This window comes from Castor canadensis, chromosome 1, assembly GCF_047511655.1.
Source record: "Castor canadensis chromosome 1, mCasCan1.hap1v2, whole genome shotgun sequence".
Classification (NCBI taxonomy): domain Eukaryota; kingdom Metazoa; phylum Chordata; class Mammalia; order Rodentia; family Castoridae; genus Castor; species Castor canadensis.
Window position 1 is genome coordinate 132,767,984 of NC_133386.1, and position 14,875 is coordinate 132,782,858.

Sequence of the window (14,875 nt, forward strand, 5' to 3'; positions counted from 1 at the left end):
GGCTGTTACTGTTTCTTAGGGGGATATTTGTTTCCAGGCTAATGGTGAATAACAAATCTCCAAAGGAAAACTTACCCCCAGGGTAGCAGGGAGCAAAGTCAGGCAGGCCTCTGTCTCTGCCGTCACTTCTAGAAAGTCCCCTCTGCCCTTGCTTAGTGGTTGAGAGTCTCAGAGTGCTGCTAGTGCCTGCCTGAGGATCCTGATAACAGAAAGAAAGCCCAAGGGAGGCAGCAAGGCCCAGAAGTGCCATGGGAAACCCTCTAAGAAGTCAGAGGACAGGATGTAGTGACCTTTCAGGGAGTGGGGCCCACAGAGGTTGGAGTTGAGATGAGAGGGCTATGCAGAAAGGCCTGGCACTTTGAGGAGGGTGCACGCACAAAGGTGGAAGTAGCAGGACACGTCAACTTAGTTTCACTTGGTTTTGGGGTCTCAGATGCCATCCACCCCCACATATCTTGGCCTCATGAAGGTGCCCCTTGCCTTCCTTACTTTCTGCAGAACACATTAGAAGCTAGATGTTGGGGGACCAGGGTTGGCAAGTCTTGGAGCTGGGGCAGCGGGCAGGGCCTTGCCCACTGCTCATTCCTAATAGAAGTGTCACTGTGAGTGTAGCCCCCTGTGCACCAGGTTCCTGCCCTACAGTCTAGGCAAGGTAGTTTCCTCATCTGCTGTACCAGGTTGGACAGACCCAGGGAGTCCCTTAGCAGGGTGTCTTGCCAGCCTCCTTTTGTCTTCTCTCCACCCTCCCTTCTATTTCTTGCTGTCACTTCCTTGTGGGGTCTGTCTGCCCCTCCTGTGCTCCTTGCCCTCTGCCTGTCCCTGGCTACTTTCAGTCCATGGGCCAGTTTTTCCTTCCTCCCTCTTCCCTGCTTCATATGTCTCTCCTGCTCCCTCCACCTCTCCTGTGTCTGTCTCACAGGCTCCCCTTCTGTCCTCCCTCTCAGGCACACTGGGGCCCCTCACCCCACTCTAATCCTCTGTCTGGTGCTTCCCTCTTCCAGATTGGGCTGGTGGTCATCCTGACCTCCACAGTAGTGGCCATGTCAGCAGTGGCCCAGCTGTGGGAGGACGAGTGGGAGGTGCTGCTGATCTCCCTGCAGGTGAGTGGGGTAGGCTGCTTCCCCAGCAACCTTACATCAGGCAGCACTTAAAAAAAAATTCATGCAAATTATCAGCTGATGTGTCAGATAAGAATCTTATTATTAGTAGTAATATTGTTATTATTTTTCTGGGGATCAAACCCAGTGCTTTGCACTGTTAGACAAGTGTTCTACCACTGAGCTACACCCTCAACCCCCAGGCAACACTTTTTTTTTTTCTTATTGCTCCTGTATTTGCATTCCAGGGCCCAGAGAGGGATAGGGAGGGGTCCCAGGTCACACAGCAGGTCAGAAGTGGGGAGAGTGCTACAACCCAGGGTCTCTGGGTTCCCAGTATCTTCAGCTGCTACAAATGGAGATAGGGTTGACTGTCCTGTAGGAGGAGGTCAGCACACTGGTGACCTGGGGGTCTAGGCATGGTTGAGAGTCCCAGGACCCTCTTACCTCTCCCCACATACACAGGGCACAGCACCATTCCTGCACATAGGGGCTCTGGCAGCCATAACTGCGCTCTCCTGGATCGTGGCTGGACAGTTCGCCCGTGCAGAGCGATCCCGTGAGTACTACTGCTCAGGGCTCACCCCTCCTGACTAGCCAGTTTGGGCTGCCCCCACCTGGACACTACCTGGGTGGCCTGGGGATGAGGTGAGGCTCACACTCCACATGGGGGCCTGCCTCAGAGAGATGCTCCTGTGGCTTGTACCTCGGTCAGTCTTGCACTGTATTCCTGCTCCAATCCCCATGTCTGTGTGGGCATATGTGCTGAAACACGGGCCACCCCTCCAAGCACAGGGGTCCTGCATCCCACCCTGGCCACCCAGGACTTGAGGTTGGGCCTGGCCAGAGCTGAATGGCTCACGGGAGGTGCTCATGGCCTGTGTCTACAGCCTCCCAGGCAACCATTCTCTGTACCTTCTTCGCCGTGGTCTTTGCCCTCTACTTGGCTCCTCTTAGCATCTCCTCTCCCTGCATCATGGAGAAAAAGGATCTGGGCCCCAAGCCTGCCCTCATTGGCCATCGTGGTGCTCCTATGGTAAGTGTCACACAAGGGTCTTCACAGCCCGGGTAGGGGTGGGTACAGCTTCTGTTCCAGGGGAAGGTCTTTACTGGTAAGTGGATGTAATACGTGTAGTGTAGTAATAAGAATAGTTCTTTGCTTTTGGGGGAGGTTTGGGAAGGCCTGGTGTGAAGGACTGGTGTGCAGAGAGCCTGGATGGGACCAGATCCCAAAGAGCCCCGAGTCATCTTGCTAGAAAGATTTAACTCATTCTGAAGCACTGGAGGTTCAGGAGGGTTTTTGGCCCCACCCCGCCACTGTCAGTTCTCTGGGTCGGAAAGGCCAGGAGAGAGCTGCTGGGCAAGAGGCCTGGGGCTGTGGCCAGGTGGCAGGAGACCCACCAAGCAGTTGGGGAGAGAGCTGGGACACAGCTCAGAGAAAACTGTCCAAGGCAAAGCAGTTGAGCCGGACAGAAGAGGAGGGAGAGGACAAAGTCAAAGTCAGCTCTGGGTCCTGCCACTGAGATGCTGAGAGGACAGACTTCAGAGCCTAGCTGCCTGGGCAGGAGCTGGGCCTGGCTGCTGGCTAGTTGTGAGAGATGGATGGATTCTGTCTTCCCTATACCTGGTTCTCTCCTGTGCCATGGTGACAGCAAGAGTGCCTGCTGCGGGGTGTGAGAAGCAGGAGGCAGCACAGGCAAAGTGTCCCGCAGGAAGGAAAAGGCATTATTTTAACCTATGGAAGGTCCCTTTTGTGAACCCAGGCTTCTAGGTAGGGACAGTACTAACCCTCACCTCCAGGAGGCACCTGGGGACTTCCTGACACTGGCTCTGTGCTAGAGTTTTGCTGTGCCACTGAATTTGCTGGGCCACACCAAATCCTTGTGTTAAAAGAATGTGTCTGGGCTGGGGTGTGGCTCAGTGATAGAGAGTTTGCCTAGTATGTGTGAAGCCCAGGTTTCATCCAAGCATCACAAAAAAAAGGTCAGAGCTTCAAATCCCCCCATCCCCCCAGTAGTCTCCCTACACATGAGAGGAGTGTAATTTTCTAGCTAACACTCATAGACCTGCACCCCTGAGCAGGACTCTGGTACCCTCTCATCACACCCCACACTGACTGTGACCTTGGCACCTCCCAGAGGCAGCCAGCTGGAATATGGATTTGGAGTCCACTTTGCTGTGTGTGTTGAGGGCATGAGGGGGTCACCAGTCCCCTCCGAGCCTGAAGTGAAGGTGCCCATGCTGCTGCTGTTGTGCTGTGTGGCTCCCCAGGTAGGCAGGCGCTAAGCTTTGTGGGCGGGAAGCCCTCTCATTTGTTCTGAGGCCAGGGGACAAAAACCGTGTGCAAAAGCAGGAGCGGAGGAAAACAGGGAATGAGTTAAGCCCAGTGGGGATTTTTTTCCTTTATTAGATGAATTTCAAACAGGTACAGAAGTGAAGAGAATAATATAATGCATCAGATAATGAAGAGTTATGTAATGATTCCAGTACCACCTTCAACATTTATCAACATTTTGCCATGCTTGCTTCATTGGTCTCTAAATTGTTTTTTCCTGCTGTAGTAAAGCAAATCCTAGATGTCAGACCACTTCATCTGTATATACTTCAGGATGTATCTCTAATACATAAGGGCTTTTTTAAAAAACATATCTACGGTGCTGTTATTACATCCATCCAAATTACCAACAATTCCTTAATATGATCGAATATCAAATCTACGTTCGATTTTGTTGTCTGAAAAACATGTTTTTTATTGTTCAGTTGTTAAAAATCAGGATCCAAACAATGCCCACCTAACATAGGTCCTAAGTGGCTTTTAGTATATGATAATCAGTCTCCCTATTTTCCTTCACGTTGTTCATTTGTTGAAGAAGCTGTCATTTGTCCTATACAGTTTCTCGCACTGTGCATCTGGCTGACTGCATCCTTGTGGTGTGTATTTTATACTTTGTTTTAACTGATACATAGTAATTGTATACATTTATGGGGCATGGCATGTTATTTTCATACATGTATACAAGGTGTAATAATCAAATCAGGGTGATTAGCATATCCATCACTTCATTGTGTTGGGAACATTCAAATTTCTCTCCTCTGGCTATTTTGAAATATATAGTAAATTATCACTTCCTATAGTTCCCCATTCATGCTTTAGAATGCCAAAACTTGTTCCTTTGTCATTTCATACCTATTAACCAATCTCTCCTATCCCCTCTTCCTCTCCTCCTCAGCCTCTGTTTACCACTGTCCTACTCTTTACTTCTATAAAGTCAACTTTTTAGTGGTGGTTTTTGAAGGGCCCCCTCCATATCCCTGTGAGTGCCTGTGTACCAGGGCTGCACGGTGTGTATTTGCAGTGGTTCCTCAGATGATTGCCAGTGGGGTTCTGAGTGTAATGAGCCCAAGTGCACACCCCTGTCTTGGAGACTATCTGTGTGCCCCATGTGTTGTTTCTATGTATATTTTGCTATTTGGTTGGACTAGAGCTAGAGTTGGGACTCTCAGAGAACTCACTGAGCTTACAACTTTCCACCCCACCCCACATAACACTCCTAACAGCAGACCCCCCCCACCCCCGGCCTTGCCTGAAGCAGATGGGAACTCTGAGATGGGGATCAAGAATTCACCCTGGATTCCCACATGCCTTGGGGGCCTTCCTGCAACCCTGAGTCTGGTAAGGGAGGGCTAGGTTTCCGCACCTTTCTCTAGGAGGCCAGCACATACCCCAGGAAGACCTTTGTGTAACAGCTTGGGGATCTCAGAAGAGAGGAACTCACATTATGGCCAGGCTCAGGCGTCAGGTCTCTGATTTCTGTTGTCTCACCTTTGAGGTGGGTAACATGAGCTCCTTTTATAGCTAAGGAAACCAAGGTCATCCTCAGGGAAATTAATTGTTCCTTCTCAACCAGCTTCAAACACCTCGCATTCCATGACCACTTCCCAGCAGAGGGCGTGTGTTGAGTTAGGGAGCAGCATGGCCAGAGGGGAGGGAGATTAGAGCAGACATGGGAGTTCTTTGCACCCCCACTTCCTCTAGCCTCCAGTCCCAGGTGCCTGGTCTTGGCCCAATGCTTGGTTTCGTGCTGACCCCTAGTGATAGAAACAGGTACGGCAATGTCCTAATGGAACCCAGCGAGGAACCAAGTCCCCCAGAGGGAGAACTGCACTCAAGGTCCCCACAGCTAGCTACTGCAGAGGCAAGGCTGGAACTATGATTTGTCTGCTACTGGGCTGCTATTTAGCAAGCATGTTCTGTACAGGTGACACAAATCTAGAGAGGGAGAGAGTATTGTCGTGTATGTATAAATGAGGACTCACCACCCCCGTGAAACTCCACTACCCCCTCCAGGATCTCCACCAGTACTGGGCTCAGGGTCTAACCAAGAAGGAACTGGGAACTCAGACCCCACAGAGTGGCAGGCCTGTGAAAAAGGCCTCCTTCCTGCCTCCAGAATGTAGCTCAGTGTCCAAGTGTAGCAAGGATATACAATGTCAGAGTTTAAGTGCTAACTATCTGCCACATCCCACACTACCACCCTGCCTCCCCCTTCCCCCAAACCCTGCCATATGGATGTGACTTAGCAGGTGAGGAAACTGAACTTCAGAGAGGCTTTGTGGGTGCCCAGGGCCACACAGCCACTCCATGGAGGAGGAATGAGAACCAGGCTGACCTAGTAACCCAGAATGGGAGACTTCCCATTGGCTGGGAAGGGGCACATCAGGGGAACCCTGGTCCTCACCACCCCCTTCCTCCCCAGCTGGCCCCAGAGCACACACTGATGTCCTTCCGGAAGGCCCTAGAACAGAAGCTGTATGGGCTCCAGGCTGACATCACTATCAGGTAGGTGTGTGTGTAGAGGGGGTGCACCTCTTTATCTCCCTGTGGCATCTACATCCGGGTCTCTGTAGGTGGGACCTCTGGTCCCAGAGCCTTGGAGATTGGAGGGTGGAAGTGTGGACCACTCACAGCAGAGCAGGCACCCTTTTTGTGCAAATGAATCTCGTAACAAACTCCAAGATGCAAGGTAGAGGAAAGAACAGACTCTTACTTCAGGCAGAGGTGTGGGATAGGGACCTGGGACCATGCCATAGATTCTCTTAAAGGAAAATTAGATCTATGTGTTGCATGATGGAGCTCAAGCATTCAGATGACTGGACTTAGCAAGTTGTAGAGGAATACAATCACTGCGATGCCAGCTGTACTTTAAAAGACCACACAAAAGTGATACACACCTTTTCTATGTGTAGGTATAGAAATATGTATTAGTTTAAATGGCAGGGAAAAGCCACATCAATCTGATATCAGAGATTACTCTGAGAAGGGGAGGGGACAGGGCTACCATACATAGTTGTATAGTTGTGCACTAAACAAGGGTACCACATATGCGAGGTCGCGGTCCCCAGTCTAAACTGCATAGAATTGTGTGTTGTACACCTTTCCAGCAGATGGTGGTAAAATGCTTTGAGGAATGGGGAACACAGGTGCCTTTTACTGTTTCAGGCAGCCTCTGAATTACTGATAGCCAGGTGTGGTAGATAAGGATGGGGTAGGGATGGAATTTTTAAAAAGGGCCTGCATGGGCACTGTTCTATTTATGCCATTGCATGGACTTGGTAACAAACAAAGTTCCACCACTTAGTAGCCATGGACTGTGAGCTTGGTGCTCCCTAGCCTCAGTTTCCCTATTATCAAGTGAGGCAGCACCTGCCTTCCAGGGTTGCTAAGAGAACAGCCTTCCTTAGCAGTGCTCCCTCCACTTGACCCTCCATAGACAGTCAGAGGGCACTGACCCTTTGGAGGTCACCCGCCAGCCTACTGTCCTCTCCATACAGATGAGGAGCCTGCAGCCCAGAGAGGGGTTGGGGAGGAGTGAGAACTGATTGTTGATGGGCAGGTGAGAGCCCAGGGTAGGCAGTGACAGTGGCCCTCTCCCTGCAGCCTGGATGGTGTGCCTTTCCTCATGCACGACGCCACTCTGCGGCGCACCACCAACGTGGAGCAGGTGTTCCCGGAGCTCGCCCGCAGGCCGGCTTCTATGCTCAACTGGACCATCCTGCAGAGGCTCAACGCTGGACAGTGGTTCCTGAAGGTCTGGCTGCCCCCAGCCCCTCCTACACGTGGGAGAGACAGCAGGGACCCTGAGGAGTGAGAGAGGCTGGTGACCGTCAGCTTAGATGACCTCAACTAAGCTGGGCTCCTGACTCAGGGCTGTCACTGCTTATTGGGGTCTGTTTCCCTCACCAGGAAAAGCTAGTGAGGACACTTTGACCCTAGAGACAGGGCAGTTCCAAAAGCTCTACAGTGGAACAGTCTGGAGACTAGGAGACGCTCCAAGCAAATTGTTCTCTGGAGACATGGGTGGGGGGTAGAAAGTTGAGGGTTGGAGGTTCCTGGAACCCTCACTGTACCACAGTCATCAATTGCCTGACATACACCAGCAGACACTGGCAGCTTAGAGGTCTCCATGCTTGGGAAGGTATGTGAAGGTCCCAAAGAGCTGGTGACACAATCTTGTGTGTTTCTGTCTCTGCTAGAGTGACCCCTTCTGGACAGTGAGCTCCCTGTCACCCTCCGACCACAGGGAGGCCCAGAACCAGTCCATCTGCAGCCTGGCAGAACTCCTGGAGCTGGCCAAGGGCAATGCCACCCTGCTGCTCAACCTGCGTGACCCACCCCGTGAGCACCCCTACCGTGGCAGCTTTCTCAACGTCACACTGGAGGCCGTGCTGCGCTCTGGCTTCCCGCAGCACCAGGTGAGGTCTGAAGCCACCCACGAGGCTCGCCCTAATGGAGGCCTGAACCAGCATAAACACACTTGTGCCCTCTCCGGACTTCAGCTTTCCTGTTTGTAAAATGGTGGCTGCGTGCCCCTCACCTCCTGACTGCGTCATCTAGGACAAGAAGGGAACCAGCCCGTGCTTTCAGATGTTCGGTAGTCCAGGTTCTCCAGCCACTTCAGTGGAGTATGGCCCACATTGGAGAACACAGAGTATTGTGGAATAGTATTTTGGGACCAGAGGAACAAGACACCACTCTGTGACAGCATACTAGATGCTGGTGGCCACCGGCAGAGTGATGGATGTTGAGTTTTCCTCACGTTGGGAAGAAAAGCTTCCTGAGTTATTGCCAGATGGCTTCACAGCCATGGACAGGCCACCTCTGATAACGATTCTACCTAGGGGCCAGGCAGTCCCCTTGTCCACCCCTACACGTGCTCTGGGAAGCCTAGGGCCTATCACTCCATTTTGCAGAAGAGAAACCTGACCTGCCCATCTCCCCTGCCTGCAGGTCATGTGGCTGCCTAACAGGCAGAGGCCCCTGGTACAAAAGGTGGCACCCGGCTTCCAGCAAACCTCAGGTTCCAAGGAGGCAGTCGCCAGCCTGCGGAGAGGCCACATCCAGCGGCTAAACCTGCGCTACACTCAGGTGTCCCGCCAGGAGCTCAGGTGCCTGACCTGCACAGCCCAAGACACCCAGAGGAGAGAGGGACCGGGTATCCCCCAGTCCTATTGCCCCCCTCACACAGCTGAGCACGGGGCAGGGTACACAGGCAACACATGGTTCAGAGATGAGAGGTTGAAAGCATCACACAGAGCTGAGTTTGCCCGTGAGCTTGGCCTTCTGGGAGCCTGACATTCCTTCCTGCAGAGATAGACATGAGAGTGTCATGAGGCTGTGAAGGGGAGATGGGGGGGGCACTTTTTAGGCTTCCCCCATTGGGAAGCAGTCAGAGCCTGGGACTGAACAACCTCTGTCCCCTGTCCAGGGACTATGCGTCCTGGAACCTGAGTGTGAACCTCTACACTGTCAACGCACCGTGGCTCTTCTCCCTGCTTTGGTGTGCTGGGGTACCATCTGTCACTTCTGACAACTCCCACACCCTGTCCCAGGTGCCTTCCCCTCTCTGGATCATGGTGAGTTGGAGATTGTGGGGGACAGAGGGTGACCTGTGGCCTGCTCCCACCCTTGGCAAGCACTGCACCTGGAGCTTTCCCCCGACCTTGCCCCAGTTTGCCTGAGATGGAGGTGGACTGAGGCTTTGCCCTCCCAGCCTCCCTGTTAGGGAAGTGCCCCCCCCCCCCCCCGACACCTTCTGGCCTTACTTACACAGTGATAGTGTACTCCTGCCCCACAGGTGCCACCGTTTGTGTCCTGTGACATCCTTGCATTCAGATACATTATCCATCTTTCATCACTTGGCTCTTTTATTGAGCTCCCTTAAGCACACAAACCCTTCTAGGTTTAACACACTGTACTGCTACCATGAGTGCCTGCACACACGCGCACACACTCACACTCATACACACACCCTAGGGCCTCAGTGCCCAGAGCACTTAAGCCTCTGAGCCCCCTCAGGATCCTCCTTTGCCCCTCCTCACCCATCTTATGGGGTCTTTCAACCCATGGACCCTTGGTTTGGGTAGGCCATGACTGGGAACTACTCTTGGGCCATCTGTTCACAGCCCCCGGACGAGTACTGTCTCATGTGGGTCACCGCCGACCTGATCTCCTTCACCCTCATTGTTGGCATCTTTGTGTTCCAGAAGTGAGTAGGCTCTGACTCTTCCATGACCATCCTACCCCATGGCAGGCCCAGCCCCCACCCCAGTGAGCCTAGCTGCATCCCCAAGCCCTTGGCCAGGAGGATGCCTGGCTAAGAGACAGGGAAGGACCACCAGAGGTCCCCAGAGGGCCCCTCCTCCCTCAGCAAAGGTTGACTGGCTTCCGGAAGGAGCACCCAACCTGGAGCCCAGAGCCAAGCTCTGCCCTTACCTGCTGTGTGGGCTCTGGCCATTGTCGGCCCTCTGCCTCTTGGCCTGTTCACCTGTTAGCCAGGGCCTGGGTTTGCTCCCAGCAGCACTCAGCTCTGCTGGCTGAAAACCTCCCACCCCTCTGGCCAGCTGGGATGTGGTTGCAGTGGGTGGGGTGGGTGGCCCAGGGGAGGGTTTAGGGCCAGCCTGGGACCCCAACCCAGCCAGGAACCAAGGGGCTGGGGTTGATTCTTGACTGACGTTCTCTCTCTGTCCCATCCTGCTCTGATCGGCGCATGTCCCTCCTCTCTCCCCTCCCCCTCTCTGCTGCACTCTGGCATCTCACAGCTATCACTTGATCAGGTAATTCTGGTGTGGTCCTCCTCCTCCTCCTGTTCCTCTTTCTGGCCATCCCCTTCTCCAGTTCTGTCTGAAAACCTGCCGTGCACCAAGCCCTGTGCCTGGGTCACCCTCGCCAATGCCTCCCTTCCCTGCCTGAAGCGCCAGTTTCCCCCACCTTCTTCTCCCTGCAATCCTCCTTCTGCTCTTCTTTTTTCTTTTTTTTTTTTTTTTTTTTTGAGATAGGGTCTCACTATGTAGCCCAGGGTGGCCTCAAACTCTCAATTCTCCTGCCTCAGCTTCGTGAGTGCTGGGGTTTGCTCCTGGTTACTACTGCAACTTTTGCAGGTGGGAACCGGTGTTTCCTGGATAGGTCCCTAACCCAGCCTCCCCTCAGCACCTCTTCTTCAGGGAAAGGTCCCTGCCTAAGCACCCCCAGACCCCTGAATCTAGCACGCAGGGGTCTAGCTTTCACCACCTGCCTAATGCAGAACCTGTGTTTCTCTCTCTCTGTCCTCCTCCATTGGCTTCTGCCTCTCTGGGCTTCCTCTCCCAAGGTTCACTCTCTCTGTTTCTCTTTATGTCTCTCCCACATCTTTCTCTTTTTCACTTTCTGTCTCTGCTTCCCACCCCTGCTCCTCTCCCCTCTCCCTTGCATTCCCTTGGGGAGGGCCCCACAATGGCTTCCTGCCTGGATATGCCTGGCTGCAGAGACCCTCACCTGACACTTTCCTGCTAGGTTTTAACATTCATTTCCAAGATGAAACCTAGGCTATAGGGATTCAAGTCCCCCTTGGTCTAGTGCCTTAGGCCCTGCTGGGTTGGGGGGCTTCAGTGTGAGCTTCTAGGAGAGCCTGCTCCCCTAGCTGTGGGATGAGCCTGGCAAAGAGACATTTAGCCAGTCAATCTTTCCTCTGTCCTCAGAGTCAGCAGACAACCATATGCACTCCCTAGTGTGCATAAGGGCCCATCAGATACATCCAGGGCAGTGTCATTATTTCCTGGGGGTCAGGAGCAGTCTCATGGAGAAGGGGATCTGGGGGAAGAAGCAAGAGGGGAGATCGTTTCCCTGTGGGCCTCATTCTTCCATTTATTCACTCAACAAATACTTGTCCAGCACTCCCAATATGGCAGGCATTGAGATTTGTGCTGGGGGCTCAGGGAGGAGTCAGAGGTGTGATTTCTACCCTCAAGGAAGCATAGGGCAGCCAGCCCAATCAGGACACAGGTGCCTTCCCCTTTGCCCCCTGCTTTCCCCAGTCTGTCTGCCCTGTCCGGCCATCTGCCCATTTCTGCTGTGCTGACCCCATCTAGAAATTTGCATTTGATTTCCTGTGGAGTCTTGACTGTCTCCACCACCCAAGCAGGGTTCAGTACCATGGTGGGTTGGGTGCTCATTTCCAAGTTGCCCACCTATTCTTCTTGGTGGGGCAGAGATGAGGGGTGATGAACCTTCTACCTAGATCCTAGAAAAAGGGATTTGAGACTTGTTTGGAGGAACCACTACAGCAAAAACGGTGCCACCCTAGGCTGGGTGCAGGAACCTGAGTCCTCCCTGCTCTGTCCTGGTCTTCAAGTGCAAAGATGCTCTCCTTCCAGCATGATTCATTTTACCTAACCCTGCCTCCTCCTCAGCCATCAGAAGTATTGATGCTCCAGTCCATCGTCCCATTAAGGTGGCTGGAACACAGCAGCAGATGGTCCCTCCACAAATCCCTCTAACACCCTTGTCTCATGGACCTGTTAGGACAGTTCTGAGCCAGGCCTCACTGCCACCTGTTCTCACCTGCATCCCTCCCTTCCTCTCTGGGGCTCCCTCTGGCTTTGTCCAGCCTGTCATGGTGGTGGAGCTATAGGAGGCATCAGTTGGGATTTCCTAAGATTAGCGTGTGTTCCCCCTCCTCCCCCTTGCAGGTGATCAGAATCCTGCCTGCTCAACTACTTTCTCCCCAGATTGTCCCATTCAAGATAGCCAGGTGCATAACTGGATGCACCTGAGGCAGAACTAAACAAACCATCTTTCTGGGCCAGGGCTGCTGATTTACGGCCTTGGAGGTGAGAGGAAGGAAGGCAGGAGATCCTGGCTGGGAATCAGGAGACCCTGATTTAAGCCCTCTCTCTGGGCCTCACTTTCCCCATTTGTACAGTGGGTCTCTCAGGCCATATCCAGAGAGGCTCTGGAAATGGACAGGGTCTCTGCTCCAAGAAGGGTAAGGGAAGGACCTGATGCCCAAGGGCCATTTCTGCAGGTGGCGCCTGGGTAGCATACGGAGCTACAACCCTGAGCAAATCATGCTGAGTGCCGCTGTGCGCCGGACCAGCCGGGATGTCAGCATCATGAAGGAGAAGCTCATCTTCTCAGGTGAGCAGCCTGCAGCAGCCAAGGCAGGCAGAAGGCTGCCTTGCTTCACATGTTCACACACACATGTTCACACACACAGCTCATTAGGACAGGTATATGTGAGCCCCCTCAGGTTCGTCCCAGGGAGGGGCACATACACATAGAAACACATTTCCGCACACAGGCAAACACACACCGGGGCTGTGTCAGTGCCATGGTTGGTAGGCAAAGGTGACAATACAGGGACAAGGAGTCTGTTTTAAGGGCCCCGATCTCTTTGCTTTGCTTGGTTCATCCATTGATCCTATGAATAATGACTGCCCCAGCTGACATTCCTAGTCTGATTGAGGCAGTAGCTATGCAGATAAAGACATGGGAAAGTGGGCAGTGACAGAGCTCTGGCAATGGGAGCTGAGACAGAGAGCATGCTCAGAGCTCCTGAGGCAGCGAGGAAGTTTTAAACAGAATGGGTTTTGTTGGTTTTGTTTTTTGTATGTGAGACTGTGGTTTGGACTCAGGGCTTTTCACTAGCAAAGCAGATGCTCTACCACTTGAGCCACGCCTCTAGTCCAGTGAGCAAGTTTTGGGTAGTGATATAGCTGGAGTGTGAAAGATGGAAGGAGGTGCCTGGGTAATGGAGTGGGGGCAGGGGGAGTGGAAGGAAAGCAAGTGCTCCAGTGGAAACAGGCATGCTCAGATGCAGGAGGGCCACCAGGAACCAAACAGCACTACACAGGGCCATGCCCACTAGGCAGACCTTTCCTAACCTTGGCTGTGTGCCCAGCCCTCTGCCAGTTCTAGGACATAGACATCCTTGAGGGGCTGTGCTCAGTGTGGGTCCAACAGCCACACAGAATGTGATCAAGACTGAGGGAAACAGGGCTGACCTAATGGCAGTGGCCACAAGGCAGCTCCATTCCAGCTGGGGAGCTCGTGGGAAGCATCTAGAAGACCAAGAAAATGGAGATGGGAAGATAAGCCAGATTTTAGGAAAAGGAGGTGCTGGCAAGGAGGTCATTCCTAAAGGAGGGGCCCATATGTGCAAAGGCTCTAAGAAGTAAACACTGGGGACCAAGCTCAAGATGGTGTGTAGGGTTTTCTATAGCTGGAAGGTGGAGTTCTCGGGGACAGGTGGCTGAGGTGAGCTCAGAAAGTTCAGCAGAGACCAAGGTGGGTCCTGGATGCCAGGTTCAATTACTACAGGTTCAGTGCCAACCAAAACCAGTGGTTGTATCAGTCTCTTAAGTACCCAAGAAGTTGTTGCAGAGCACCCTTCTCCCCCCACCTGTCAGCCATTCTCAGAGACCCGTTTTCCTCACTCACCTTTTGTCTCCTCTGGCCTGACAGAAATCAGCGATGGCGTAGAGGTCTCCGATGAGTTCTCTGTGTGTTCAGACAGCAGTTATGACACATACGGCAACAGTACTACTACCCCTGTTGGCCCTCGAGGGAGTGGGAGCCGAGCCAAGCCCCTCACAGACCGGTGTGGGTGTTAGCTAAAGGCCTGTCTGTCCCAGCCTGTATGTGATATAGAAACCAGGAGAGCACAGCAGAACTACCAGAAGCTTCTGGATTTCAAGGGCTCTGGCAGCCGGCTCCATAGCCTCCTCATGGGCTCCAGACCCTTGTCAACCACTGCCTGTCTTAGAGGGGTCCCTCCCCTCTCTCTGAGGCCCCACTGGGCCAGGACTCTAGCCTTTCAGATGCCCCTGCAGGTCTGGGGCTCCTCCTTCTGAGAAGTACAGGACCTGGACCTGGTCCCACTCTCATGGCCCTCCTTCACATCCAAGTCTGGAAGCTTTGATGGGTCACTAAGCTGTCCACATCCCCTGTGGCAATGGAGACTGTGGATGCTCACCAATGTCTGAGGCAACTGACATCTCCATTTTTATCCTGCCTCGAGGACCTGAGCTGGGCCTCTACCCCCAGCCCTGGCAGCTCTGCTCTCTACTTCAGTCTCAAAGCACAAGGAGGTTCAGCCCAGGAGGAAAGCCAGTGACCATGGTGGAGACATGTCCTTCTCCCAACCAGCCTCCCACCACTGCTGGCCCCTGACCCCGAGGGGCTGGAGCCATGTTCCCTAGCAGCAACTGGAGATGACCAGAAGGGTAGGCTCAGAACTGTTCTATTTCACACCTAAGTGTCCAACAAGCCTCTGGGAAGAAGTGGTCCTGAGACCCAGAAGATCTACAGTCTGACATACCCTTAGGTTCCCACAGGGGTGGCCACAGGCAAGACTCACCTGGAAAAAGTGTTCTGGGCATGGTCAAGTGGGCCTGTGGTTAAGGAGGCCTGCATGGAGGGAGTCTGAGGGCCTTGGCCAAGATGATTAAAGCTGCCATCTTGA

At 53.2% G+C, this 14,875-nt stretch overlaps 1 protein-coding gene across 4 annotated transcripts in view; it reads left to right on the forward strand.

The window, feature by feature from the left end:
- The window catches only part of Gdpd5 (glycerophosphodiester phosphodiesterase domain containing 5), an 80,958-nt gene extending 66,083 nt beyond the window's left edge, over positions 1–14,875 (forward strand). For 2 of the 4 annotated variants that reach the window (XM_074082706.1, XM_074082709.1), the window contains exons 7-18: positions 1,002–1,100; positions 1,563–1,656; positions 1,988–2,133; positions 5,855–5,937; positions 7,036–7,186; positions 7,632–7,850; positions 8,386–8,543; positions 8,864–9,011; positions 9,561–9,643; positions 10,197–10,211; positions 12,437–12,549; positions 13,876–14,875. In XM_074082706.1, coding sequence (XP_073938807.1) covers positions 1,002–1,100; positions 1,563–1,656; positions 1,988–2,133; positions 5,855–5,937; positions 7,036–7,186; positions 7,632–7,850; positions 8,386–8,543; positions 8,864–9,011; positions 9,561–9,643; positions 10,197–10,211; positions 12,437–12,549; positions 13,876–14,024 — 1,458 coding nt within the window. In that variant the 3' untranslated portion in view covers positions 14,025–14,875. The remainder of the gene's footprint in view (positions 1–1,001; positions 1,101–1,562; positions 1,657–1,987; positions 2,134–5,854; positions 5,938–7,035; positions 7,187–7,631; positions 7,851–8,385; positions 8,544–8,863; positions 9,012–9,560; positions 9,644–10,196; positions 10,212–12,436; positions 12,550–13,875) is intronic. The other 2 variants (XM_074082713.1, XM_020155467.2) reach the window with 1 other exon arrangement.